Genomic DNA, 25840 nt, shown 5'->3' on the forward strand with positions numbered 1-25840 from the left:
ATGCCTGGTTGTCATGGATCCAACGAAGGCCTACTGGGGGTAAATGACCTCACTGAATTAATTTGTTTATTAAGCTGCATACTACAGTTATATATGTGCATTATCTTTAAAGAAGTTCTGTCATTCAAATCGAAAAACTCCTCTCCCGCCTCTCATTTATTATGTTTTTCTCATCACTTTGCCACATTCCACTACTACACTGAATTTTTTATAATATTGAAAAACGTGATACATCATCATTTGAAATCATTTTGCTATTATCTATTGGGTTTAAGTCATACTATAATAATGTTTTCTTAGTTGTTTTCCGGGTTGCTTTCACTAGAAGAAATTTCTTTTTCCATCTTTGCTTGGTTGTTAGGTTTTAGTATCTTCTTCTGAAAGTGGGATGGTCACGAACCCTATTAGGGTTGTTTTTATATGCAGTATAAAGGAACTTGTACTGCAAATAATTCGAGTAAGACAACGTGTTCTACACAATGGAATGGTGCTACTTTTTCTGAAAGTGAGGAGGTACTCTGAATTGTAACCTAAATTGAAACCCATTATTGGTGACAGTGATATGAACTGATCACACATACAGTTTCTAAAAATTTGATCAAAAGATTCAAAACTCACTAAAACCTTATAATGCTTCAAAGTATCTTATACATAATTATGAAAAATTATAGATGTAATCGGGATCGATACATATCTCCAAATGAGTGTTTCACTGATCGAGTGAAATATGGAATCTCTCCCGAAAACTATCAACTACATGTCTGTAAAAGTGGGTCCTAGCTTCCAATGTTTAAAGGGCTTTTACAGTATGGACATAATTACAAAAGCAATATGAAACTGAATATTATATGCAGGATGTAACCCTCGCCAACCAAACGACCTTGACATGTTGGTAACTGAGCACCACAAATATGTATACTAGGTAATATTAAAGTCGAATGAGCGGGAATATGCATAATTTCCTCTATTTTGGAATGATTTTCTGAGTGTGGAACTGGACAGATTTAATTATCTTCCAAGTTATACTATGCACTTTAGCTTAATTTTTTAGTAGCAAGAAAAAAATAAATATAATACTTGCATTCTCTCTTGGGGACGAGTTCATTCTCCCTTACGAATAACATATTGACCGTACAAATTTCATAATTGGAACTCTTCAATTTCTTAATATTCATTTGAAGATCACTCCTATAAAAATTATTTCGATTGTTGAAGTGTACAGAGCGACGATGTAGGTACCAAGTAACATATTCATGATGACCCATTCATATACACCGTTCATTTACTTGATATGTTTAGATGATAAAACGATCTCATATTTAAATGATTTTTTGTAAGAGTCACATTCAAACGAAGATTGATAAATTGAACAATTTCGATCGTTGAGTTTATTCAATTAAAATACGTTATACACAAATCGAGAAGATATGTGATTCCCCACATGAAGGATGCAAATATTATTCGAAAAGAAAACTTATGAAAGTGACCGTACCTCTACCACACCTTCCAAAATTTGAGATAATTAATTCAACATAATAAAGGTCACATTTACTAGTGCATCTCCCCTGGCTTTTTGCCCTTTCAGATCGTCCCTCCTTCTCAATGCCCTAGCATCCATGATCCATCCAAGGCATTCTACGTACTAATCGTGCTGGAAAAATTTGAGAAAAGGATGCGTGAACACAACAATTATACAATGGTAGCTAGCGATGAGACTTAAAAAGAAAATCCAATTAATAATTAGCGAGTAAAAAAGAAAAAAAAACATATATGTTTTCATATATAATGCTTATCATATATTGAGAACATATACAATTATGCTTATCATATATGTTTTTTTGCTTTGGACATATCATTTCATATTTTAAGTGCAATTGGAAAAGAGTGTTTGTTTTCAACGAGCGGAAACCAAACAAAATTACATGATAAAATATGAAATGATATGTCCAAAGCAAAAAAACATATATGATAAGTACATATCTCTTAACTTTGTTTTTCCACTGACTCACTTATGCTTGTATTGGATGATGGTCCTATCACTTGCAGTATTATGACCAATTCCAAATTACTAATATTGCACATTGACGTAGACATTTAAGAAAATTGAAAAGTTAGTATTGTATACAACTCTTAAACTAGCTAGCTAGTAGTATATATTGAGAAAATCTTGAATGTCGGTACGAATACCTTCATCATACGGATTCTTGTCGTTGAATACTTGAATTATGTTTCCTTATACTATATCAACTCAATTGTAATTGTAATTTAGATTCCTGCCACATATAGGTCATGTAATATCCTATATCATTTAGGAAGGTTTAACAAAACATTCCCGGTACTGTTCATTTTTAACGAAAAATCACATTTATACCTTTCTCTGGTACTATTCACTCTACCTTTAAAAAAGACTTTTCATTAAAATGAAAGTTTTTTTAGACTTTTCGTTAGTTTTCTTTATAATTTAAATATTGTACGCTCAATCCAGAAATAATATTTCTACATGGTATCCGCCTACTAGGTTCTAGGGTTTGTCTCACCAACGCCTCCAAATCCTTTCTCGGTTTAGTTCCCCTTATCTCATCTTTCATCATGCCATCTTCTTCTTCTACTCACATAAAAATACGTGAAAACACATATGATTACAAAGCAGAATCTCTCGTAATTAAGAGTAAAGATTAACTAAATCAGAGGCAAGTTGCTAGACTGCATGCCGAAGTCCAATTTTTCGGCTTTATCTGCTAAACCAAATTGAAACCAAATACGACTACACTGCCAAGTTGCAACACTTTTTTTCTTTGTTATACTGACTGAAGACCTACTATATTTATGAAGTGAAGTACGCAAATCCGCGTGATCTGCCTTTCACATCCGAATTTGAGTATTTGATTAGGACATCCATTTGATTACAATTTAAAGAGATTATATTTTTACTGAAAATATGACTTTAACCCTTCAAATTCAATTTTTTTTCATATAAAACCCGACATAATTTATTTACAAAAAAAAAAAACCCAGTGGCTAGGATCCACCTAAGTGAATTCATTAAGTACATATTACTTCACACATTTTATATTTTTTAGATGCCTAAAATACTCCTATTGCATATTTGATGTGCACAATTAATTATATGTAGATTGTAAGGAGACAGTTAATGATTTTGCAAAAAGAAAAATAAGACATTAATCTTAAAAAATTCATTGCATATTAATATCAAATATGAGAATTGTTGGCTTAATTCTATACATCTGGCATTATGAGTTTATATATATATATATATATATATATATATATATATATATATATATATATATATAAAATAATACATTAAAAAAAAAAAAGTAATTTACCTACCATGTACAAAAATGTTACTTGATTCAAAATGCGTATGTGTATATATATATATGCATACGCATTTTTAATCAAGTAACATTTTTGTACATGGTAGGTAAATTACTATATATATATATATATATATATATATATATATATATATATATGTGCGTGTGTGCGTGTGTGTGTCTATTTATAGACCATATTAATTTACCTACCTACTATTTGAAATGTTCATTTCCAATGATGCAAAATATTGTATACCAACAACAAAATATTGCATAAACTTAGGAATTGGATCATGCTTTTGATTCCCACCAACAATCATATACATATTACTTTATATATTTTTACCAAAAAAACGTCCCTAATAGGCTAATACATGTAATAATACATGAAAAATAATTTACCTACCATGTATACAAAAATGTTATTTGATTCAAAATATATAATCTAGGTTTTCTCAAAAAAAAAAAAAAAAAAAAAAAAAAAAAAATATATATATATATATATATATATATATATATATATATAAAATCTAGGTGTAGTATATATATTTTTTTATATAATTGGAACAAATTAATTTACCTACCTTCAAATTATTTCCAATAATTTACCTACAAAAATTATACCCCATGTGTAACAATGCATGAAAAATAATTTACCTACAAGTTAGAGAAGTGTTATTTGATTCAAAATATATAATACGGATTTAGTATAATTTTTGTTAATAATTGGAACAAATTAATTTACTTCCCAATTAATGCAAAATATATATATCACAAAAAAGGTAAATTTTTGGTATGATATGGATACAAATAATGCAATACAACAATTTATATATTTTATTTCACTTTTTCTACAACTTTTAATTTAGAATAAATTTAGGGATTTGGGAAAGTGGCATGGGTGTAAATAAATTGTATTAGTAGGTCAATAATGTTCCGATGTGCCTGCACATTTTAAATTTAAACTTTTATTGGACGTTTATATGTATATGAATTTTTATCTAGGAATCATAAATTGTAAGGGCTAAAATCTAAAACACTCTTTGGCTCGATATATCCTTCCTTCCTCTCTTTTTCTCTTCAGGAACTCTTCACAACAACCAAACATATCACTTCAGGGTTTACATCCAAAAGAATCCAAAAAGCAACTTCGAGTGAGGACCCCATTGATACCAAAGCAATTCCAATTGCAATTGGTGAAGGAAGACAAAATTCCATTAGCTACCTGACAATCCTCTCCAACTGTGTTTTCCCACCCATCTATTTCCATATTCGCACCTTCGCCTTGTAATTTTCTACCATGCACAAGTTTCAACTCAAAACTTACAAAACCCTAATTCTGCCAAATATTTAGTACTTGCAATGACAAGATTTTGTCGCATTTACAGTCTAATTTGTAGATCTGTAATTGTTTCCTCTCCTGCAGTTTTAAAAATCCCCATTCATCTCTTTTATTTATACTTGTAATTCTGACCACTACGTTTTTCACCTCAAAACTTATAAATCACTAGAGGTGGTTAAATCCTATTTCAGTTTTGAAAAATAATTTTTGCACACAAATTTTCTCATTTTACATGCTCGTATTTATTTTTTGAATCCTATTTCAGTTTTAAATACTTCTCTCAATTTTTACTACCTTTTTTTCTCGCAGCATGCATGCATGCATGCATCAGCATGATGAAGTGAAATGTAAGGATTCACGATCAGTTGACTTTCATGAGGCACCTATGTATTCGTCTAAAGCTTGTACTATTTGCTATTTAGCAATGTGATTTGAATCAGATTAACAGAAATGGAAACCAAAGTATAGATTCTCAAGCGCACCTCTTGTTTCCCGAGAAAGGGGAATAATTACGGTTTTGAGAAAGAGGAATAATTAGTGTGTTCAGAAAATAAAGTCGTGTAGCTTAAAGATGCTAATACAAAATGACCAAGTTCACTTCACCTCTCTTTCCTCTCAAGTCAACTTCAGCACTTGCAGAGTTCGTGTCTTCATATATACTTGACTTTATGCGCTATATAACAATAAATAAAAACATGGAAAAAACTAGCCGACCCATATATATGTATGTGTTGCGCAGCCATATGTACAATCATTTCCCGTGATAACTGGCAAAGCCAAAGACGTTATTTCATTCTTTGTCTGCTAAAGTGTGTCCACTACCAAATTTCAGCTGCCAAGTGTACCGATCCAAATGCGCCAAATGGAAGCGAGCGATTCATGCAATCTATCCATCTCCCATGACATGGACATGCAAAGGAATGAGCTAGCTAGCAAAGTGTGAGCACCTTAAAGCCTTTTGTTAAGGAGGTTCCTTGCCAGCTATGGTAAGTTTATATATGGCTCGAGAGCTTCCCATTTACATTTTCTTTTTTTCCCAATGTGGGGGAGTTTAAGGTTTTATGTACATTCCTTGGTTGAAATTCCCCTCTAATTAATCACTTTTCGTAGAAGCTGCTTCTTACTTTTATAACTTTACAGCCCGACTCCATATTTGTCACATAGAATTTTCTTTCAAACTTGAAAGCTATTTGACCGAACAATTATTTAAACTACACGTGTGAAAAAGAAATTCCATTTTTTAGTGGGTTATTCCTATTCCTATTTGGGTTTCACTTTCCCACTTCCTTTTAATAACACACACTTCAGTTCCAGTTTGATACAACTAGAAGCTACATGCTATGCCTATATATGTCACTATATCCATATATATCTTTTTTCACAGGCATTGTTAATTACAGCTAATCAAAAGTAGGTTTCCCCTTTTTTTAGGGTTTTCTTTTCATCGATCTCTTTCTAAAATGAACAAAACTTATATACAACCTTATGCATATAACTTACATCAATATACTTATATGTATCATGTGTGTTATAGGCACAAGGTCGTATATAAATCGGTATCATGACAGAATCTCTCACACTAAAAGTGCTTGGGACCGCAAGTGAAGTACCACTTTGGTAATAAAGAAATCATCAATGTATACTTGTCAAGAAGAACAATCCTCTGTACAAATGTGGGAGTAATCAGGATTTTCCTCTTTCCCACCAGAAAACAACTATTCAAATAATTATAAGGCTGTTTGTAGTCAAGGTTCCTAATCTATACCACGGGTTTAGTTTTCGTTTTTGAACTCTACTAATAGTTTCTTCCGTCCTCGAATTATGTCATTTGTTGGACTAATAGTCATTTTCATTAACTTCAACAATATTTCCGTTAAGTTGAGAAATAAAATAGGAATTTCATCCAAATAAGAAAATACTTTTTTTTTTTTAAAAAAAAAGAGAAACACGTGGCTCCTCAAGAATTGAGGAGGAACCCTCCTTAAAATACCTCGTGACCTATTCACATAATTTCGTGCTTATTATGACAAAACTCTTTAATGATTGATTAAACGATCTTAGTTTTAACTGATGTTTTGCAGATATGATCTTTATATAGTGATTTATACTATGAACGACACCGATTATAATCACGAAATTTTGTGAATATGTCACGAAGTATTTTGAGGAGGAACTCCTCCTTAACCTTATGGAGCCAAGCTCTTCTCTTTTTTAAATAAATTAGTTTTTTTTGTATGAAAATATCACTATACCCTTAAATTTTACGGAAAATAAGATTAGAATTAACAGAAGGACCACTTATGCAACGCATAATTAAGTTGAAGAACGGAAGAAACTAATATAAGAATTCAAAGACAAAAACTAAACATGAGGTAAAATTCAGAGACATTTGCTACCACCCATCCTAATTATAAGGATGGTAATTTACTTTGTTCTAATATTAATTCTGCATTTTCATTTCATACAGCAGGCTTATTCTTTATGCTTTGAATTTGAGGGAAGGACTAAATTTCAGTTGACGCTTTAACATGATTTTTCCCCTTAAATTCCAAATTGCAGTGTGAACGAATAGAAGTCTCTACATCGAAAGAGAATTTGAATATTTGATCAAATTGGAGGACATGCAGAATCTATCTTCAAACCTTTTAGTTTTACAGCTAATAAGTCATTTTCCTAACAATTTATATATTGTCCGATGACTGTTGGCTTCAATATTAGATGACATATTTTATGCTTGGAACTACTATACTTAACTTGTTTGGCATTGACTACAATCTAATGATATTCTTTTTTATTTATAAGTAGAAAATTTTAAATTCGACTATTGTGAATGACGAGTTCAATATCAGACTATTATGACTAACTTATTGTGTGGCTTAAAACCAAATCTCTCACCTCACAGTCTATACAATATATGCATAAAACGTGGAAAGGGTAATGCTAAATAGACAATCTATTTAAATCATATTTAGTAAACTATATGACGTGATTTTTTATGATTGCATTATTATTTAATTGTTGATTAACGTACTTATTTGCTATTAGTGATACTTTATATAGTTTGCAAATATAATCTAACAAATTGATGTATCTAGTATTATTCAACGTAAAATTGTTTGTCCTCTTTCCCTATTTTTCAACACATTATGATAACATCCTGGGTTGATAAGCTAGTGCTGATATTTGTGTTTTTACAACAGTATTATATTCTGTCCTCGCACATATCTAAATCAAATGTCAATAATTACAGGCAAAACTAGTCGATTATGTGACACTGGCTAGCTAATCCCAAGACTACCTTTCTATTATATATATATATTTATTATTAGCTCAAGCGACTACTCTTTCTTTCAAACTTTTCGTCGATCCAAATTTAGTGAACTATTTTCAATCTATCAGATCGATAGTGACTTTGATGAGCTTACATATGGTTGAGCATTGAGCACATAACCTTACCTACAAGTGTACTGTATATCTCGTTATGTGTATCCAACAATATATGGTTGCATGTGTATGGGCTTTTGTTGTGTATTTTCAAATAATATTGTTTTCGTTTTATGTATGGGAAAATTTGTAATCAACTCTTTGTCCATGATTAAAAATAGGATAATACGGCGTACATATTCTCTCATATGCAAATAAGAGATCTTGATTAAATAAAATGAATGATTGAAACGTTTAATTTACTACTCTTCATTAAGATCAATCCTACAAAAAAAAAATTATTTGAATTGAAGATCATTTAATCCTTCAAATGTATTAAATAGGATAATACGACGAACATATTCTCTCATTTTCTAATAAGATATCTTGACTAAATAAAATGAATGATTGAAACCATTTAATTTATTACTCTTCATTAAGATCAATCCTACAAAAAAAAAAAAAAAAATATTTGAATTGAAGATCATTTAATCCTTCAAACGTATTAAATAGGATAATACGACGTACATATTATCTCATTTGCTAATAAGATATCTTGATTAAATAAAATGAATGATTGAAACCATTTAATTTATTACTCTTCATTAAGATCAATCCCACAAAAAAATTAATTGAATTGAAGATCATTTAATTCTTCAAACGTATTAAATAAATGAACAATTCATCATGAATATATTATATTATCTACACCATCTATTTGTTTTATACATTTGAAATTATAACCTTAAAAATGATATCAACTTTAATATTTAACGATAAAATAAACACAAAATTAGAGTTAGTTTTAGAGAGTCTGTAAGGTGGTCTTTCAATCCCCCAACAGTTTTTACAAAAAACAAGTGGATTGTTTTTACCACATTGAACAAGGATGAAATCAAAGCAAAACATAATGACCAAAATTGCTGAAGAAAACACAATGAACAAAGTTGAAATCGAAGCAAAACACATAACCAAAAGTGCAATTTACCTGAAAAATAATTAAACATGTAAAGTTTTTTTCAAGTGTTTATGACCTTTCAAATTGTAACTTGAAGGCATTCACAAAACAAGAACTTTGAGATGATGTGTCGTTTGCAACACAATCACAACAATGTTAATTTTGTATATTGGTGTGTCATAAGACTTGTAAAAACAAAGCAAAGCAAATAAAATACAACCTTAATTAGGAAAAAGGAAACAAAAAAAGGAGCTCCCACTCAATATCTTTTTGGCAAGTGATTCCCACCTACGATTTGAAAAGTTAATTAAATTTTGTAGCTAATAACTGGAGAGTGGGGACTAATCCACTATAGCTTTATGTAACTTTGGCCATCTCTAGCCAAGAGTTATAAAGTCACATTCAACCTTAAATTTGATAAAATTAGTCTCCAATCAAAGTATTAAGGGGAATTGAGCTAAAAGAATTAAGCTAAATTTGGTCCTAATTTTAATAAAAAATAGAACATGTGTCCAACCAAAATTGGATGTAAGCATCAGTGAAGTTAAATCCTTAAATTGAGTTCTACATTGAACTCCAAATGCAATGAACTTGAAGTTGAGATTGCCAAATTGCCAAATTGGAAATTAATTAGGATGATCTTTCCAACTTCCAAGAACCAAACAGTCCAGTCCACAAACATCTCAAGAGAGTTTTTTGGCCTGGTGCAATTCACCCTCACTCTCTTGCAAATTGCAATAAATTAATAAACACAAATAGCATATCTTGCAAATTGCAATAAATTAATAAACACAAATAGCATATATCTGCAATTAAAATAATATTTAAATAGATATTTTAAATAGTAAAAAATAAATATTAAAAAGGGCGCATGATAAAATACAAGGGGACACTGCATTATAAAAATAATTGTGTCCTTTTCTTTAATTTGTCCTTTACTATATGATATCATCATCACTCTCCCAATATTACCACTCCCCCCACTCAATAATTATTTATATAAATTCTCTCTCCACATTCTCTCTCCCTCCTCCTTCTCAACTTATAAATTGTAATCTCCAAAACCCAAACCAACCTAGACTCATTTTTCCTTCCTTCTTTCTCTCTCTAGAAATTTTTGTCTGCTCTGTTGCAGTCATTTCGGTGTGATTTCTGTTAGCTCTGTTTTCTGGGTTCTCTTGTGAGAATGTATGCAGAAACTGGGCTTTTGTTCCCATATTTCCAAAACTTTTCTCAAGATTTCCAGCAGCTGGAGGAGTTCTGCAGAGGCCAAAAGTCAAATGCTCCAATGGTACCCATATTCTCTCTCTCTCTCTCTCTCTTTCTCTACAAACAAATATATGCACTTGTTTGGTTTTTCTCATAGATTTGCATGATCTGCATTGAATTGATTATTCTGAGATGGGTTTTAGCTGAATTAGTAGAAAGTCTGTGAATTTGGGTTGCTCTCTTGTGATCTGCTGTGTACTCTGTATGATACCATCAACAAACCTCTAATCTCGAGAAAATGGGGACTATTTATGGATTCATTGTTTGTCAGAACCAAAGAAGCTCAAAGTTCAAGTCTTTGGCATATATTTATGTTCATTGGTTTGATTTTTCACATAATTCCCTGTTTGGTTGCTGAGAAAACCAGTGGGAAAATGCCAAATTTGGGGAATTAAAGTTAGGAAGTGGGAAAGTGAGAAAATTGTTAATTTCTCTGACTAATTGTAAGTAAAGTTGGAAGATGTAACAATCAAAACAAGGCACAAATGTCAAATTTTAATCATAAATTTCAATCCAAAACACTGTTTCTGTGTTTCCAGAAAAAACAAAATTGGAAAAAGAAAAGGAGAATAAAAATATCTTGGTCTGTACAGTCTTGTTTTTATTTCATCAGGGCATGCGATGGAACAGCTGGACTTTGCTTTATGTGCTGGATAAAGAAGGAAAAAGCTTTCTTTTCCTCTAAATGCAATCTGAATGCTAAAAAGGAAAAGACTGACTTTGTTTTTTTCACTTTGGTGTTAAAAAGTAAAAAAGTTGAATCTTCATGGAACTGTAACTTATGTGTTCAAAGAATTACTTTGCAGTAAAATTTGTATGAAACTTTGAGCAGTAGTGATTGCTTTGGTCCCCAACTATTAGTGAGTTTCATAAAGTTGAGAGCTTGCCAACTTTTCCTCTTTCTTTGTTTTGGTCTGAAATTTTAGGTGTTGCCACAATCACTTTGATGTTAGTTTAGGTCTGAAGTTCGGTTCTTTCTTTGTCTAATGCAGAATTGCTTCTCCGAGGCCTCGATGATCTCGGAATATGACCTGGGAGGAGAATGGGATCTGTTCAAAGCTCCAGAGCCTATCATCGAAGAACCGGCCATTGGCCTTGATCCCATGACAGCAGTCATTTCAATGATATCTAGCGGCGAAGATGTCACCTCCTCTCAAGGACTCAAGGTTGCAGACCTTGAATCACTTCAAAGCGAGCAGCTTTTGAATGATGTCTTCTATGACAAGGATCTTTTGGGGAAAGATGCGATAGGAGCACCACTTTCTGAGGCCGTAGATATCAAAATTTCTGTTTTGACAGTGGATGGAAATCATATTCAGGAAAACAAACTGCCTCGCAACGTGTCATTCCAGAAGAGTGTGAGCTCAGGATGTTTAACCTCAATGGACTGGATGCACGGAACTTCAACGAAGGCAAGTTTTCTGGATTTTCCTGGAATGGATTTGAGTGCTTATGGGATTCGTCGAGCATACAGTGAAGGTGATATTAAGGTCAGATATAGTTAGTTTAGTTATTTTATGCTATATATCTTAGGTTTGAAAATATTCATATTCTTACAAGAACTAAAATATTACCTATCTACACAACAACGATTCGGTTGAGAAGAGGTTATGAATTAAAAGGTCATACAAAACAATGATTTAAATCCTTCTCTCATAGCCTTTAGACCGTCTATAACGAAATGAACCCCATTCCTTACCATTCTTCGGTCTATTAAACAATGCAATGCCTAAGAGAACTAAGCAAACATTTTCCAGCTGAGAGATTGATGCATTTGTGCAACCGATGTCTGTGAATCTCTTGACCCCACGTCTACAAATCTAGGAGTTATTTGGACCGATTGATAATTCATTTATTTGAATTAATCAATAAGCGATTATTGGCTTTGTAACAAAGACTGTTGGACTGAGAAATTTTTAGACATGTCTGGCCATTTCCACAGGATGGGACTAGGTCATTGATACTGAGTTTTTATGACAGACTCTCGGTAACAGTAACACAAGCCTCATCCAGTCCTCCCTAGAGCGGCCCATAGTTATCAGCAACTACAGCAGTGAGGAACGCATGGAAAAGCTTTCAAGATACCGCAACAAGAAGACAAAGAGGAACTTCGGCAGGAAAATCAAGGTAAAATCCTGATCAATGTTGTTTCTGTGGACTCACTTCTATAATACTGTGTAAATAATTGAATGGAAACACAACAGATTGAGATATAGAGCCAAAATTCCTGCATAGCTATGTACTGAAGCAACATTTGCAGTATTTGACAATGATCTTACAAACATTTCACCTTTTCTGATTGACCTTTGTGATTAAACACTCGAGGCTGTTGAAACAGGGTTGGTTGTTCGCTTTATATGAGTGGATGATTTTCAGTCCCGTTTAATAGCTTAGATTAAAAAATGCTGCATATCCATACTTTAACTATTATAGCATCTCATGTCGATTGAAGCACTTTCTTATATACTTCCAATTTACTGGATTCGGCCCTTGAGCTCATACGTTGCAGTAGGTAGGAAACTGATTAAATGCTTTCGTTTCAGTACGCATGCAGGAAGGCTCTTGCAGACAACCAGCCAAGGATCCGGGGAAGGTTTGCCAAGACCGAAGAATCGTATGCCAAGAGGCTATAACTGTTAACTTATACATATGATAAAATAATGAACGTAGAAATGAAGTAGCCAGGTCAACGATGATGCGATGAAAGAGGAGATCAGTAGTAGTAGTAGTAGTGTAGTCAGTTTAGGTATTGCTCATCAATAAACTAGACCCCCTAAAATCCTCCTCTGCTAGGTGTTTGATCTCTTATATCATCTGCTGTACTATCATCTTCTCTAGACCTACGTATGTACACGGCCAATCTACGAACGGATGTAAATACGTATGTATGTGGAATAATCGGGGCGGGGAAGCAAACAGTTGTACTTGTTCATGTTACATGTTATAAAATGGCAATCTTTTCTAGTCCCTCTCTTCCACTGCTGTAATCTTTTCTTGTGCATGTTATTTGCTAGTGAGAATACAATCCAGTTTGGTTGGTTTCATGTTTTTTGCCCCTTATAAGCATTTACCATTGAATAAAATATTAACTATTGAAGTAATTTGATGGGATTATGTATAGAACCAAAGCAGTTTCCGGTTTAATTTTAGTTTTCTTTTGTATATTTATTAGTGATGGATTGTTATGGTAGATAGAGTCTTTCTCTTCAACCTACTATGTCTTGTGTTCAAATAATATTTCAAACCAAAGAATAACATGGTGAAAAGACAATCTCGAAATGGGGCTTGAGTCATACAGTCTAACTGACCCAAAGATACTAAACCAAATGAGTAGAGAACCTATAACAAACGAAGAGGATTCTCCTAAATTGTTCTTAAACTTTCAAACTCACAAATTGGCTTTCACTAATTTGCCACTCAAATAAGCCACAAATTTGCCACATACTCGTAATTTCAAGTAGTGAATTCCACCCCAAAACCAAAAAAGAGAAATCTTAAGGTCCTATTAACAGTGCATAGGACTTAAATTTCAATAAGCAATGAGAATTTTAATCCTAATTAGAAGTAAATTCAAAATCCTAATAGGTAAGGAAATCAAATACGTACCCTAAAAAAATAAGTAAATTATCAAAAATTTATCCATCAAGCACAGAATCCAACTAAGAAGTACGAAACCCAACCATATAGAACACAAAAAACAAAATAGGAAGCGCGAGAGGATTTCTCTGCCAGCCTTCGATCGATTCGCCAAGAACTTTTTAAACACTTATGCTTTGCTTCTGTTCCATCGATCATCACTTCCAGATTCGCCTGGGCCTCACAAATATACTGCAGGCCAGCCCAGATGTGAGGGAGGCCCAAAGCGTGCTGATTCCTGGAGCCCAAAAAAACTGAAAAAATAAGTAGTCTCTCCTCCGCAGCTTCAACTTCTACCAGTTGGGTTTTTCTCCTCAACCGGAAAATATTCCTAATAGTACCAATAGGTTTCTCCACTACGAGAAAATCTTCGATCAGACTGCCTAACAACGCGAGTGATTTGATCAATTTTATAGAATAACAAATTTTTTATATCTTGATCTCATCCGACTTTATATTAGTTTCACTTTTGCAAGAGAACTCTCTTGTATGACAACCCTACCAATGCAAGGACGACGACCCTCGTTAAGTATGGCGAGGTCCGTTGACGGCGATCCATAGTTCACAACTTCACATGCCACTCATCCAAATAAAATCAGATCGCATCTTAAAAATGGAGGAGAGATCGCGCGGCCATGTCACCACCTCCTTGCTCCGGCCGCTGTCGTCCTGTTGCAACCCTCCTAGTTCTTACCTACCACTCCCAACTATTCAGTTCCAGTTTCTCATACAACTCCATGCAAACCGAACAAGTACAGTCGAAAGTGTGTTCCAAAATTTAACTTCCAAAAACATGGGATAGAGATGGACCCACAAACATAACATAAGCTGCTGCTGTCGAACTTTTTTGGTGTCCAATTTTAGTAACATTTCCTAAAGTCTTGGAACAGAATTCTTCCGGCTCCATCTCTATGTTGAAACACCATAACCACCAAAGCTTCGTGGAAGAAAGAAGTTGCGTACGCCCGTATGGGTGGCGGCGCAAGCTACATTTCTCACAAGATTTTCTTCGTGTCTAATCCTTTACTTCGTAAATTGAACCCCAAAAACATTGCTTGGCGATTATCTTGTGCTTGCAGGTTGACGTTGACCTCCCAAAAAATTGAAGTGGGAGGTGGGTGAATCTCTACACGAAATCACCAAACTTTGTTCATATTTTCAAAAACCCATCCATCTAAAAGCACGACCAATCTCAAAATACAAACACCCACCTTTGCAACATAACCCACAATATAAAAATGTTGGAAAAAATACCTCACCACTCTCTCACGAGCTATCCATCGATTGAACCAAGAAAAAACTTATCGAAAAATTTGAAGGAATATGTCAACTTTCATTTGGGCATAAAAACAAAGAGAGGCCGACGAGCCTATTAGTGTAGACTTGGATTACAGATCATTAAAGTGATTGACTCTCTGCATAAAGTCTAGTCAGATAAAATTATATTGATCTAGGTCTGTTCACTTTTTGAGCAAAATTACACAAAATGCGTTCTTAAGCTCTCGGGTTAGTAAGATCCCATATCCGCTATAGTTGGGTAGCCAATCGAAAACAGAGGGAGGCCATGATGCTATTCAATTTCAGAAACATGTTAGTTTCAACCCAACACCACCACACCAAACCACACTTTTTAGCAAATTTTATTTTCTCTGTACCGCAAAAACAATAAATAATTTGAGAGAGGCCATCTCCGATCCCCATGGCCATCTCCGTCCCCCGACAACTTCAAAGTTATCAATTTTTTTCCTTTTCCAGGGCTCGCAGATGATTAATTTCCAAAGGTTGTACTAAATTCCTAATTAAACATAAGAAGAAAAAAAATTAAAATTAATTTTACACAGACGTCGTCGTATTAATATTGACCTGTTAGCAGGGCAACCAACATGAAACTCTTTGAGAGCAAAATACCCAAATTAACCCCACCAAAATGAAATTGGTGGGAAAATTCTAGATTTCCATTGGTGGAGCTTCAAACTATCATACCCCCCAAAAAAGTTGAAGAAATTTAAAAACTGTACCTATGCCTGCCGCCATGCTCCGGTGACCACCACCAAAATCCAACAAACATCAATCGACCAAACAAACCATCGTACTAAAGTTTGCAAATTTTTTGAGTTCGGTCGATTTAACGTTCGACTAACGCGAATCGAAACAAAACGAAAAACATTGAACTTGGATTCGATGCCAACACTTTTGTTTCGGATATAAAGTTCCCAACTTTCTTGGAACACAAAAACGTTGCGACATGTTTTGGCCTCTGCAACGAAATTTTCTAAAACGAAACAACCTCGAATTAAATCTGCAAAAACAATCACGAAAACAAAAGAACACGCCCGATGAATGTTACTATATTACCAGATTGTCCATGACGACCATGCTCTCTCTCTCATGACCTTGCCAGGAAGAATTGCGCTCTATACGCGTCAGGCGCACGTTAGCCACTCTCTCTCTCTCTCTCCCCCCCCCTCCCCCAATATAACGCTTTGGAAAGATAACGCCGACCCCCTTCTCTCTCTCTAACTCCCCGCTTCCTCTCTCTCTCTCGCTCTCTAAAAAGAGAAAAATTTCCAGGTCTCGAATTTTACTGTTTTCCTTCGGCTGCTTAACATAATTACACTACAATTACAACAATTTGATTTTCTCTCTCTTCTGTCTCTCTTTTCATATCTCTCTGCGCTCTGAAGCAGTTAGGAAGAAACTTCCTGGATAGATCGATCCCTATTTCCCAATCCAACTTTTTTCTTCTCAATTTCGATCCTTTTCGTCTAATTCTCGAGCATTCTTTCTGCTCTGTTTCTCTCCCAATTTTCTGTTTGTTTCCAGAGAAAGAAAAAAATTTGTAGCGGGAATCGTTTCAATTACTCTGTTTGGGGAAACCCAATTGGGAATTAGGGTTTATAGGAGATTTGGGAATTGGGTTTTTGATGAAATCAAAAGGGTTTTGTGGGTGTTAATGTTGAAGTGAAAATATTTACTCTTTTGGGTTTATGGGATTCATCGATTCGTGGGGCCTCTGAATTTTGCATTTTTTTATACAATGATTATCAAGAAGAATCTCAAATCCCAAATGCCGAGTCTGAAACGGTGCAAACTCGGCGAGTCACCGGGTGAGGACGACGATAACTCGGGCAGGAAGAAGAGGAAGACGAATGGTTATTATCCTCTCAGTCTGCTTGGCGAGGTCGCCGCCAGTATTATCCCCGTCAGCCTCCACGGCTTGCTGGGCTCGGTCGGTGCCGCCGAGCCGGGGTTCTCTGCTTCGTGGTGCACCAAAGTCTCCTGCTCCCCCGAGGATGAGTCGAAATCGAAGAACAGAGAGTCAGCCACCACAGCGAAGACGGAGGTTTCGCGGCCGCCGCTGGTGAGGACGTCGCGAGGCCGAGTTCAGGTACTTCCTTCTCGGTTTAATGATTCGGTAATTGAGAATTGGAAGAAAGAAAGTAAGACTAGTTTAAGAGATTATAATGTAGATGAGGAGATTGAATGTAAAAAGGAGAAACCTAGCTTTAAAGCCCAGAAATTAGTTATCCAAAATACGAAAAAGATGCGAAATGTGGATAGAATTGGATATAACAGTAAGAAGTATTCAGCTTTGTGTGAAGAAGATGAAGAGGAGGAAGTTGAGGGGAGTGTGCCATTTAAGAGTTTCGACATTAGGAAGTATTCGAGCTCACCAAGCACACTCTCGTCAATGCATGAGCAATTGGGTGACGATGACAAGTGTGCAGTTGTGGAAATAGATGAAGGAAATGGTTTAGTGGAGACTGTGAGGGCTGCAAAGGAGAATGGTGAGAGGAAAGATGGCTTGTATGGACCTGAAGACTTCTATTCAGGCGATATAGTGTGGGCAATGCCAGGGAAAAAGGAGCCTTTCTGGCCTGCCATTGTCATTGATCCAATGTCGCAAGCGCCTGAGCTTGTTTTGAGGTCTTGCATACCCGAAGCAGCTTGTGTGATGTTCTTTGGATACTCTGGGAATGGGAATCAACGGGTATGAATTATTACTTTCCGTACGGAGTTCATCTGTTTTTATGAACTTGTGATGTTTTCATGTTTGGAAGAGTGTGGCATTTTGTTATAAGATTTCATATCATCTTGAGCAGGATTATGCTTGGGTTGAACGTGGGAAGATTTTTCCCTTTATGGACTATGTGGACAGGTGTGTGGCTATTGTTGTTTCATAAATTTTTGAATTGCAATGTAGTAACCGCTTTGTCGTTATGTAACATTTTGCTTGATATAGGTTCCAGGAGCAGCCTGAATTGAACAACTGCGAGCCCTGTGAATTCCAGATGGCAATTGAGGAGGCATTTTTGGTGGAACAAGGGTTTACAGAAAAGTTGATAGCGGATATAAATATGGCAGCAATGTATGATGACTCTGTACAGAGAGAGGTTCAAGAGGCTACCGGTTCAAACCATGACCTGGACCAGGCAAGTTCTCTTAGAGCACTGTTTCCTGTCTTTTAAATTGTGTAGTTTCTAGGACACAATATTGAACATAGAATTTCTCAAACACCATCCAAAAATTAATTCAAACAGTTTTGATATCATCAGAACGGGGTTGCTAATGGAAGTTTGGCTATTGCTTTGCTTAGTTATTGAGAAGTTTACAGAACTGTGCTTCTTTGCTTGGCTATCCAGTGTAAATATACCTTAGGTTCAAATTATATTCTTTCCTTATTTCTCTCAGCTGTTGAAAAGGGGAGGTTTTTGCTGCAATAGTAAACACTTCTCTTTTTTATTTCCAATGTATTGAATTTGGTTTCTTTGAGCAGGATGTATATGGGAAGAAGAAAGACATACGACCCTGTGAAGGCTGCGGCATGTACGTTCCTTTTAAAATGATAAAGAAAATGAAGGATCCAACTCCCGGAGGCCAATATCTTTGTAAACTGTGTGCTAGGGTTAGTATGACCTACCTTGTGTTAGGTGTTATTTATTGGTTTTAAATTCAGTTCTTAATAAAAGTAAAAGAAGGTTTTCTCTGCGTTCCGGATATTGTGCATTGTTGACAATACTTGCATCATTCTTATTGCAGTTAGTAAAATCGAAACATTATTGTGGGATATGCAAGAAGATTTGGAATGATTCAGACAGTGGAAGTTGGGTGAGGAAACCTACAAACTATGCTTGGCTTGTGATTTGTACTTCCTATTTTTAGAGTGCAGTTCATTGTCAATTTATTGTTATATATTTCCTTTGGGAGTAGGTCCGATGTGATGGTTGTAAAGTGTGGGTGCATGCAGAATGTGACAAAATTTCCAGCAACGTTTTTAAGGTCCGTCTATTATATTAAATTACCCAACTTCTTTGTTTTTCTCATTCATAATTAGTTTAAAGAGATTCTAGACTTCCCTGACTGTGTTATTTCCTCTTTGAAGAACATGGGAGGCACTGATTACTACTGCCCTACATGCAAAGTCAAGTTTAATTTTGAATTATCAGATTCTGAAAGGGGGCAACCAAATGCAAAGTAAGTTTATCCAAATTTTAATTTTATAAGTGAATTGTGTTTATTATTTCACCGACTTGTCCCTATTGATTATAGAGTTTCTGATGCAGATGGAGTAAAAATAACGGTCAATTGGTGCTGCCTAACAAGGTTACTGTTCTCTGCAACTGCGTGGAAGGCATTTATTTTCCAAGTCTTCACTCGTAAGCATAAGAATGAATGGTTTTCCATTTTTCTTAGGACTTATAATTGATGTTAGTCTTGGTGGTTAAATTCATATTACTTAACCGTTAATTTTTTTTGCCTTAATAAGTCAATTTGATTATTACTTTGGTTTGACATCTTATTCATATACATTTTCTTTCTTATGTTTCAGTGTCGTGTGCAAGTGTGGATTCTGTGGGGCAGAAAAGCAAGCACTTAGTGAATGGGAGCGACACACAGGTTCCAAATCGAGAAATTGGAGGACTAGTGTCAGAGTGAAAGGTTCCTTACTGCCACTGGAACAATGGGTACTATTCTTCGAGTTTACTCCCCATTGTTCAATAGTATGCCTATGGCATCTCAATTTGGGAATCATACTCATATTGCAGTCCCACTTGACTTTGCAGATGTTGCAGTTAGCAGAGTATCATGAAAATGCTCTTGTGTCTTCTAAACCCCCTAAACGGCCTTCTATTAAAGAACGAAAGCAGAAGTTGCTTACTTTTTTGCAAGGTAAGTTTGTTTTCTATATTTATGCATATAATTCTACATTTGATGTAAATTAACTGCATTTATTTGATTACTATTACAGAAAAGTATGAACCTGTTCATGCCAAGTGGACAACAGAACGATGCGCTGTATGTAGATGGGTTGAAGATTGGGACTATAACAAAATCATCATCTGCAATAGGTATCATCAATAGAGTTCATTAGTTATCATTGTCAAATCAGTGATGTTGGAGGACCAACTGTGCGATGCCCCTTAGAGACTCCCATGGGTTATAAAGGCATGAAAACCAGGCAATGTTTAATGTTTCTTTTTGATCAGATGTCAGATAGCCGTCCATCAAGAATGCTATGGAGCAAGAAATGTTCGGGATTTCACTTCGTGGGTCTGCAAAGCATGTGAAACACCCAAAGTCAAGCAAGAATGTTGCCTCTGTCCTGTCAAAGGCAAGTTTCTAGCTAGAGTGGATTTGTTGAGTCATACACTATGTCATCAGGTTTCACTTAGCTGTCATGATCTCATGTCTTTGATCTGATCTTGCTTATCTACTTTTTCCCCTGCAGGAGGTGCGTTAAAGCCAACTGATATTGACGGATTGTGGGTTCATATTACATGTGCTTGGTTCAGACCTGAAGTCTCTTTTGCAAGTGATGAAAAGATGGAGCCTGCTCTTGGCATCTTGAGTATTCCATCAAATTCTTTTGTGAAGGTGCGTTCTTTGTTCTCGTATATTGTTTTTTGGCTATTCCATTTCAAACTCAGGATAAGGTTACTGTTTTTTGGCTATTCCAATTCAAACTCAGGATAAGGTTACTATACATTACATCTAATCATATGATTGAAATTGACATTGTTCTTTCGAAGACTTCTATTCTTAAATGTAACAAACATGGTAATGTAAAAAAAGTGACACCTGACCCTTCTTATCTATAATTAGTGAATAAAGAACTGAGTTGTGTGATAACTTTGACACAGTGGATCTAGAAATGTTCCAGAATGCATCATGTCATTGGTTGCGAGTCTAGTTTGTTCTTTTAATTTTATCTTACGGATTGAACTCTGAAATATTTAGAGGATGCAATCTAAGGGTTTTTGGGTTGTTCACATCTGCTTCAGATTTGCGTTATTTGTAAGCAAATTCATGGTTCATGCACGCAATGTTGCAAGTGTTCCACTTATTACCATGCAATGTGTGCCTCAAGGGCAGGTTATCGCATGGAGGTGAGTATCTTATTGCTTTTTGTTTGTTCTCATTATATTCATATCTATGGCACCTTCTCATTATGAATCAGATTACTCGTATATCTGGTGATATGTATGTGCATTCTTAATATGCAGTTGCATTGTTTGGAGAAAAATGGAAAACAGACCACAAAAATGGTTTCTTATTGTGCTTACCACAGGTGTGGGTTCTCATATTGTCTCATGTCCATTTGCTCCCAAATTGTTGGTTTTCTTGTACATATGTAAGTTTCTCCCAACTCTTCTGTTTTTCATTGTTCGTGCAGGGCTCCAAATCCAGATACGGTTTTAATCATACAGACTCCTCTAGGTGTGTTTTCAGCAAAAAGCCTTCTCCAAAATAAGAAGAAGCCTGGTTCAAGGTTAATTTCATCTAATAGAACAAAGCTTGAAGAGGTTTTGACTGTTGAAACGATGGAGCCTGAGTCCGAGCCCGAGCCATTATCTGCTGCAAGGTGCCGGGTGTACATTAGATTGAAAAATAACAAGAAGGTATTCTACCTTGATGCCTAGTTATCTGTCCATACACATTATAGTGATCCTCAGTTGACATAAGCGGTTAGATTGTTGAATTATTAGATATGTAATTAGCTTGATCTTTTCTCACTGTTTTTTTTTTCTCCGATTCTAGAGAGCAGAAGAAGAAACCGTTGCCCACCATGTGAAGGGACTTTCCCATCATCCCTTGGAAGCAATTCGAAGTTTGAACACATTCAGAGTAACTTTTTTGCCTTTTCAGAGTTTGATGAAATAGTATTTCCCCTTTTATATGGGATTTAAAATAAACTAATCTCAAATTGACCTTTTTTTTTTTTTTTTTTTTTTCAATAGGTAGTAGAGGATCGTCCAACTTTTTCGTCTTTTAGGGAACGGCTACAACATTTACAGGCAAGTATCGTCCTCGTTTCTCATTCAATATTCAATGTTCGATTTTCTTACTATATGTGCATGAATGCAGAGAACAGAACATGATCGTGTTTGCTTTGGTAAATCTGGGATACATGGATGGGGTCTCTTTGCCCGTAGAGACATACAAGAAGGAGAAATGGTATATGGAATTTGAACGTTGTCTTTTCAAATCATTTCCCTTCATTAAGTGTAAAAGCTCTTGTATCTTGAGAAGTTAATCCACTATGTTGAAAACAGAATGTACTAAGAAGCATACGTCTGTTTCAGGTTCTTGAATATCGTGGTGAACAGGTGAGACGTAGTGTTGCAGATCTTAGGGAGACACGGTATAGATCAGAAGGCAAAGACTGTTATGTGAGTTGAATTCTTTTCAAGTGGTGTAATTATTACCTTCAAAATTGGCTCTATTTATCTCTCATGCCCCGTGTTTCCCAAGTTCTGTTTCCAGCTAGAATTTCAGCTCTTAAATGCTTTGCATTCCTTTTTCTTTCCGTTTTTGCTTCTTTTCTCATGGCTCATGTTTACTCTGCAGTTGTTTAAGATCAGTGAAGAAGTGGTTGTAGATGCCACTGATAAAGGAAATATAGCACGCCTGATCAACCATTCGGTAAGTCATTCTGATAAATGTTAGGGTGCTATCCGTACATGATTTGCTCCTCCACATTTCTTCAATAGATTCAATCATCTACTTGTTGTCAGTTTGTTTCCGTGACTTGTCTTTACGGATTTATTGTTGTTGGCTATCTTTACTACAGTGCATGCCGAATTGCTATGCGAGGATCATGAGTGTGGGTCATGAAGAAAGCCGGATTGTACTTATTGCAAAGGCTGATGTAACTTGCGGCGATGAGCTAACGTATGTATCTCTCTCACTCTCTCTCTCTCTCTCTCTCTCTCTCTCTCTCACCGTCTCTCAGTTCCTTACGAGGAAGCTATTAGCTTAACGCTGCTGCATATTCCGTTGTTGCCTCTGGCAGGTACGATTACTTGTTTGATCCTAACGAGCCTGACGAATTCAAAGTCCCGTGTCTATGTAAAGCTCCCAACTGTCGGAAATTCATGAATTAGTAGGATGATGGATATATACGCCCTCACTTGCACAGCCATTGTTTCTCCGCAAGGAACAACTAACCCTCCAGTCCATATACCAAATTTGTAATTTTGCCCAAGGTAAAAAAAAAAAAAGAGCAGAAAAAAGGAATATTGTATTTTAATTTTATTTTTTCTTTGGACAAACTTCTTAGCTCAATAAAACTATAAAAGCTCGTAGTTTTTGCCGGCTATTCGAACTTCGTCGTTCTTTCTTTGTTAGCGATGGTATGAGTTCGTCATTTATGACTAGCGATTTTAACACTTCTCGTTAAAAATCGCTACCTTTACGTTGCAAACACACAATGATCTAACGTATCATGTCTTAGTAGAGTGTTTGACCATCAGAACACGGCGTTTCCGTCCAATCCAAGTACTCAGCCATGGAGGATCGCTGGAGACAACTTGGTAGCCTGCGTTCGAGTACAATTGGCGAGCGCCGTAATCGTCTTCATATGCCCGGAGGGCAAGATACTCGAAACCCCATTCGACCGAGAGCGCATCACACGCTTTTAGCAGAACGGTTGCTATTTTCTTCCTCCTGAAACTCTTCAAAACAGCAATGCCGGACACGTAAAGATATTCCGGTGCCCTAGATGGGAGATGCAGAAGGACGGCCTGGTCCCTCGATGCCGTGATGTCCGCAACTCCCACAAGTTCTTGTGACTCGGAAGTTTCAGGGGTAGACTCAGCAACTAAACAAGCGTATCTGTTGAATTATTAATGAGATACCATAAAAACGCATAATTATTACGCTAAATAATACATATGACAATGTACATTGCAATTTTCAAATAAAATTGTTTACCTATCTGGGGGTGAATTCCTAAGTTTATATACAAGCCCAGAAAGCACTTCAGCCTGTATTTGCAGAAACCAAATTAAACTAAAACTTATGACCATATATGATGATGAAATTTGAAGAGTATCCAAAAAACAAGAAAGAATATTAACAGACATGAGCGTAGTCATTTTCGTTAAAGGATTAAAGCAAATATGGTTCCTATGCATCCGAGTTTAAATCTCTCTCTCGCACTTTAGATCATTTTAAATTTATAAAGTAAAATATTTTATTTTCATTAATAAAAACAACGTTTAAAGTAAAATATCGCTTATATAAAAAAGTAGAGGATATAAGAAAAACCTGGAAGAAGGTGAAGAAGAAATCATCAAAGAGAAATACAGGTTCATGAAATGCTTCAGCTTGAACATAAGCTGCCTTCCTCACCTCATCCCCGTTTCTGAACAAACTCCTGACCTTCCAACCAAACTCACTCACCAAATACTTGAACTCTCCCTTTCTGTCAATACCAAACTTCCCACTCCCCACAAACCCTACTTCTTCCCGATTGGTCGACGACGTCGAACTGTTGCTGCTGCTGCATTGCACTGAAGAAGAAGATGAACTACTTGTCCTAAAAATATTAGCTGGTCTAGAAGGAGTAAATCCATATGGTGAAATTTCTTTGCTGAGTTTTCCTGATATGTTGGGGTAGCTCGCTAGCAAATGATGCGCCATATCTTCTGCTTGGTTTTTGGTTGCTGCTTTTTTAATAGCTTGCATTACATAAAGTATATGCCACTGAATTCTTCATTTTCTGATCCTTTATATTTGTGGGACGGTGACGATAAATTGTTAGGAGGAAAGATAAGATATTGTGGACACGAGCGGTCCTAATTTCTCTGCTTGGTTTAGGCCAGAAATAATGATCCACGTGGTCAACTTTACCCACCCACATGGACTTGTAGAAAATTATTTTTATGCATTACCATTTTAATTGGTACTAGTTTTCAGGTAGTATCAAAATGGTAATGCGTATAAATAATTTTTTATGATGAGCGTTCTCTTCTTCTGATTTTTACAAAGTAGGGAGCCTTATTGGTTTGAGATCGTTTTTGTTTTTTATTTTATTTTAATTTTTTTTATCATTACGATATCAACAAGAAGAAATTCTTGTATCCGACCAACAGTATGTAGCACTCTTTTATGAGTGTGATCATGAATGATTATGTAGGATACACAATATAGAAAGATTTTGATCTTGTGTAGATGGTTATACAGACACGTGATCTGAAGGTAGAACACCCTATTTTTTCTGGTTGTATTGGATTGTTGGACATAAGGTGCTGCCTCTCCAAGTATGTTTAATTTTATTTCGTGTACATAACAAAATTTAAATGTTGACCTAACAAGTAAAATCAAGATTTTCTTCTTTCGGACTGAACTAATTTCAATGCACTTGCACCATAAAAAACTCATCAGTGGACTATATAGTACTAATTCCCAAGTATTGAGGGGAAACAAAGTGATATGGTGCAGCAAAAAAATCTTAATATCAAAGAAATACAAAATTTTGTTCCGAAAAATTAATGGCATACATTTAAGGGATTTACAAAAACGTTTTATCTTTTAGCGTGTGAGTTTACAGTTTAGGGTTTAGAGTTTAGGTTCCACGTCCGCATCTTC

At 35.3% G+C, this 25840-nt stretch overlaps 3 protein-coding genes across 5 annotated transcripts; 2 read left to right on the forward strand and 1 right to left on the reverse strand.

The window, feature by feature from the left end:
* Positions 1-10048: 10048 nt before the first annotated feature.
* LOC137720894 (CCT motif family protein) lies at positions 10049-13294 on the forward strand. Of its 3 annotated transcripts, none has more exons than XR_011066593.2 (4): positions 10049-10352; positions 11323-11820; positions 12273-12457; positions 12874-13294. XR_011066593.2 is itself a non-coding variant. In XM_068460015.2 (4 exons), exons 1-4 carry the CDS (start codon positions 10248-10250, stop codon positions 12961-12963), a joined length of 840 nt encoding a protein of 279 aa, XP_068316116.2. In that variant the 5' UTR covers positions 10049-10247; the 3' UTR covers positions 12964-13294. The 3 variants fall into 3 exon arrangements, 2 of the variants coding, with proteins under 2 accessions (XP_068316116.2, XP_068316117.2); XM_068460015.2 differs by having other exon boundaries at positions 12311-12457; XM_068460016.2 differs by having other exon boundaries at positions 10057-10352; positions 11323-11742; positions 12311-12457.
* A 2922-nt stretch (positions 13295-16216) lies between these two features.
* Positions 16217-23567, forward strand: SDG29 (SET domain group 29). Its single transcript, XM_068460035.2, has 23 exons — positions 16217-17957; positions 18070-18125; positions 18210-18399; positions 18744-18872; positions 19007-19075; positions 19178-19246; positions 19350-19441; positions 19531-19623; positions 19797-19932; positions 20032-20137; positions 20217-20316; positions 20455-20579; positions 20697-20842; positions 21250-21354; positions 21472-21536; positions 21642-21867; positions 22007-22093; positions 22207-22263; positions 22334-22423; positions 22552-22638; positions 22817-22891; positions 23040-23140; positions 23262-23567. Exons 1-23 carry the CDS (start codon positions 17004-17006, stop codon positions 23350-23352), a joined length of 3249 nt encoding a protein of 1082 aa, XP_068316136.2. The 5' UTR covers positions 16217-17003; the 3' UTR covers positions 23353-23567.
* LOC137720915 (GCN5-related N-acetyltransferase 10, chloroplastic) lies at positions 23471-24983 on the reverse strand. The gene is made up of 3 exons (XM_068460036.2): positions 24518-24983; positions 24182-24234; positions 23471-24082 (listed from the first exon to the last, which is right to left on the reverse strand). The coding sequence occupies exons 1-3, from the start codon at positions 24935-24937 to the stop codon at positions 23692-23694; spliced, it is 864 nt and encodes a 287-aa protein (XP_068316137.1). The 5' UTR covers positions 24938-24983; the 3' UTR covers positions 23471-23691.
* Positions 24984-25840: the final 857 nt, after the last annotated feature.

Source organism: Pyrus communis, chromosome 1, assembly GCF_041283825.1.
Source record: "Pyrus communis isolate YQ-2024b chromosome 1, ASM4128382v1, whole genome shotgun sequence".
NCBI lineage: Eukaryota > Viridiplantae > Streptophyta > Magnoliopsida > Rosales > Rosaceae > Pyrus > Pyrus communis.

Excerpts from the sequence above, each read along its gene's own strand:
- LOC137720894 (XM_068460015.2), top strand. The coding sequence starts at position 10,248 with ATGTATGCAGAAACTGGGCTTTTGTTCCCATATTTCCAAAACTTTTCT. Across the intron at positions 10,353-11,322 it reads AAAAGTCAAATGCTCCAATG|AATTGCTTCTCCGAGGCCTC; the intron begins GTACCCATATTC and ends TGTCTAATGCAG. Across the intron at positions 11,821-12,310 it reads ACAGTGAAGGTGATATTAAG|ACTCTCGGTAACAGTAACAC; the intron begins GTCAGATATAGT and ends TTTTTATGACAG.
- SDG29 (XM_068460035.2), top strand. The coding sequence starts at position 17,004 with ATGATTATCAAGAAGAATCTCAAATCCCAAATGCCGAGTCTGAAACGG. Across the intron at positions 19,076-19,177 it reads ATTCAGACAGTGGAAGTTGG|GTCCGATGTGATGGTTGTAA; the intron begins GTGAGGAAACCT and ends CTTTGGGAGTAG. Across the intron at positions 20,317-20,454 it reads AAAATCATCATCTGCAATAG|ATGTCAGATAGCCGTCCATC; the intron begins GTATCATCAATA and ends CTTTTTGATCAG.
- LOC137720915 (XM_068460036.2), bottom strand. The coding sequence starts at position 24,937 with ATGCAAGCTATTAAAAAAGCAGCAACCAAAAACCAAGCAGAAGATATG. Across the intron at positions 24,235-24,517 it reads TCTTCTTCACCTTCTTCCAG|GCTGAAGTGCTTTCTGGGCT; the intron begins GTTTTTCTTATA and ends CTGCAAATACAG. Across the intron at positions 24,083-24,181 it reads AGGAATTCACCCCCAGATAG|ATACGCTTGTTTAGTTGCTG; the intron begins GTAAACAATTTT and ends ATAATTCAACAG.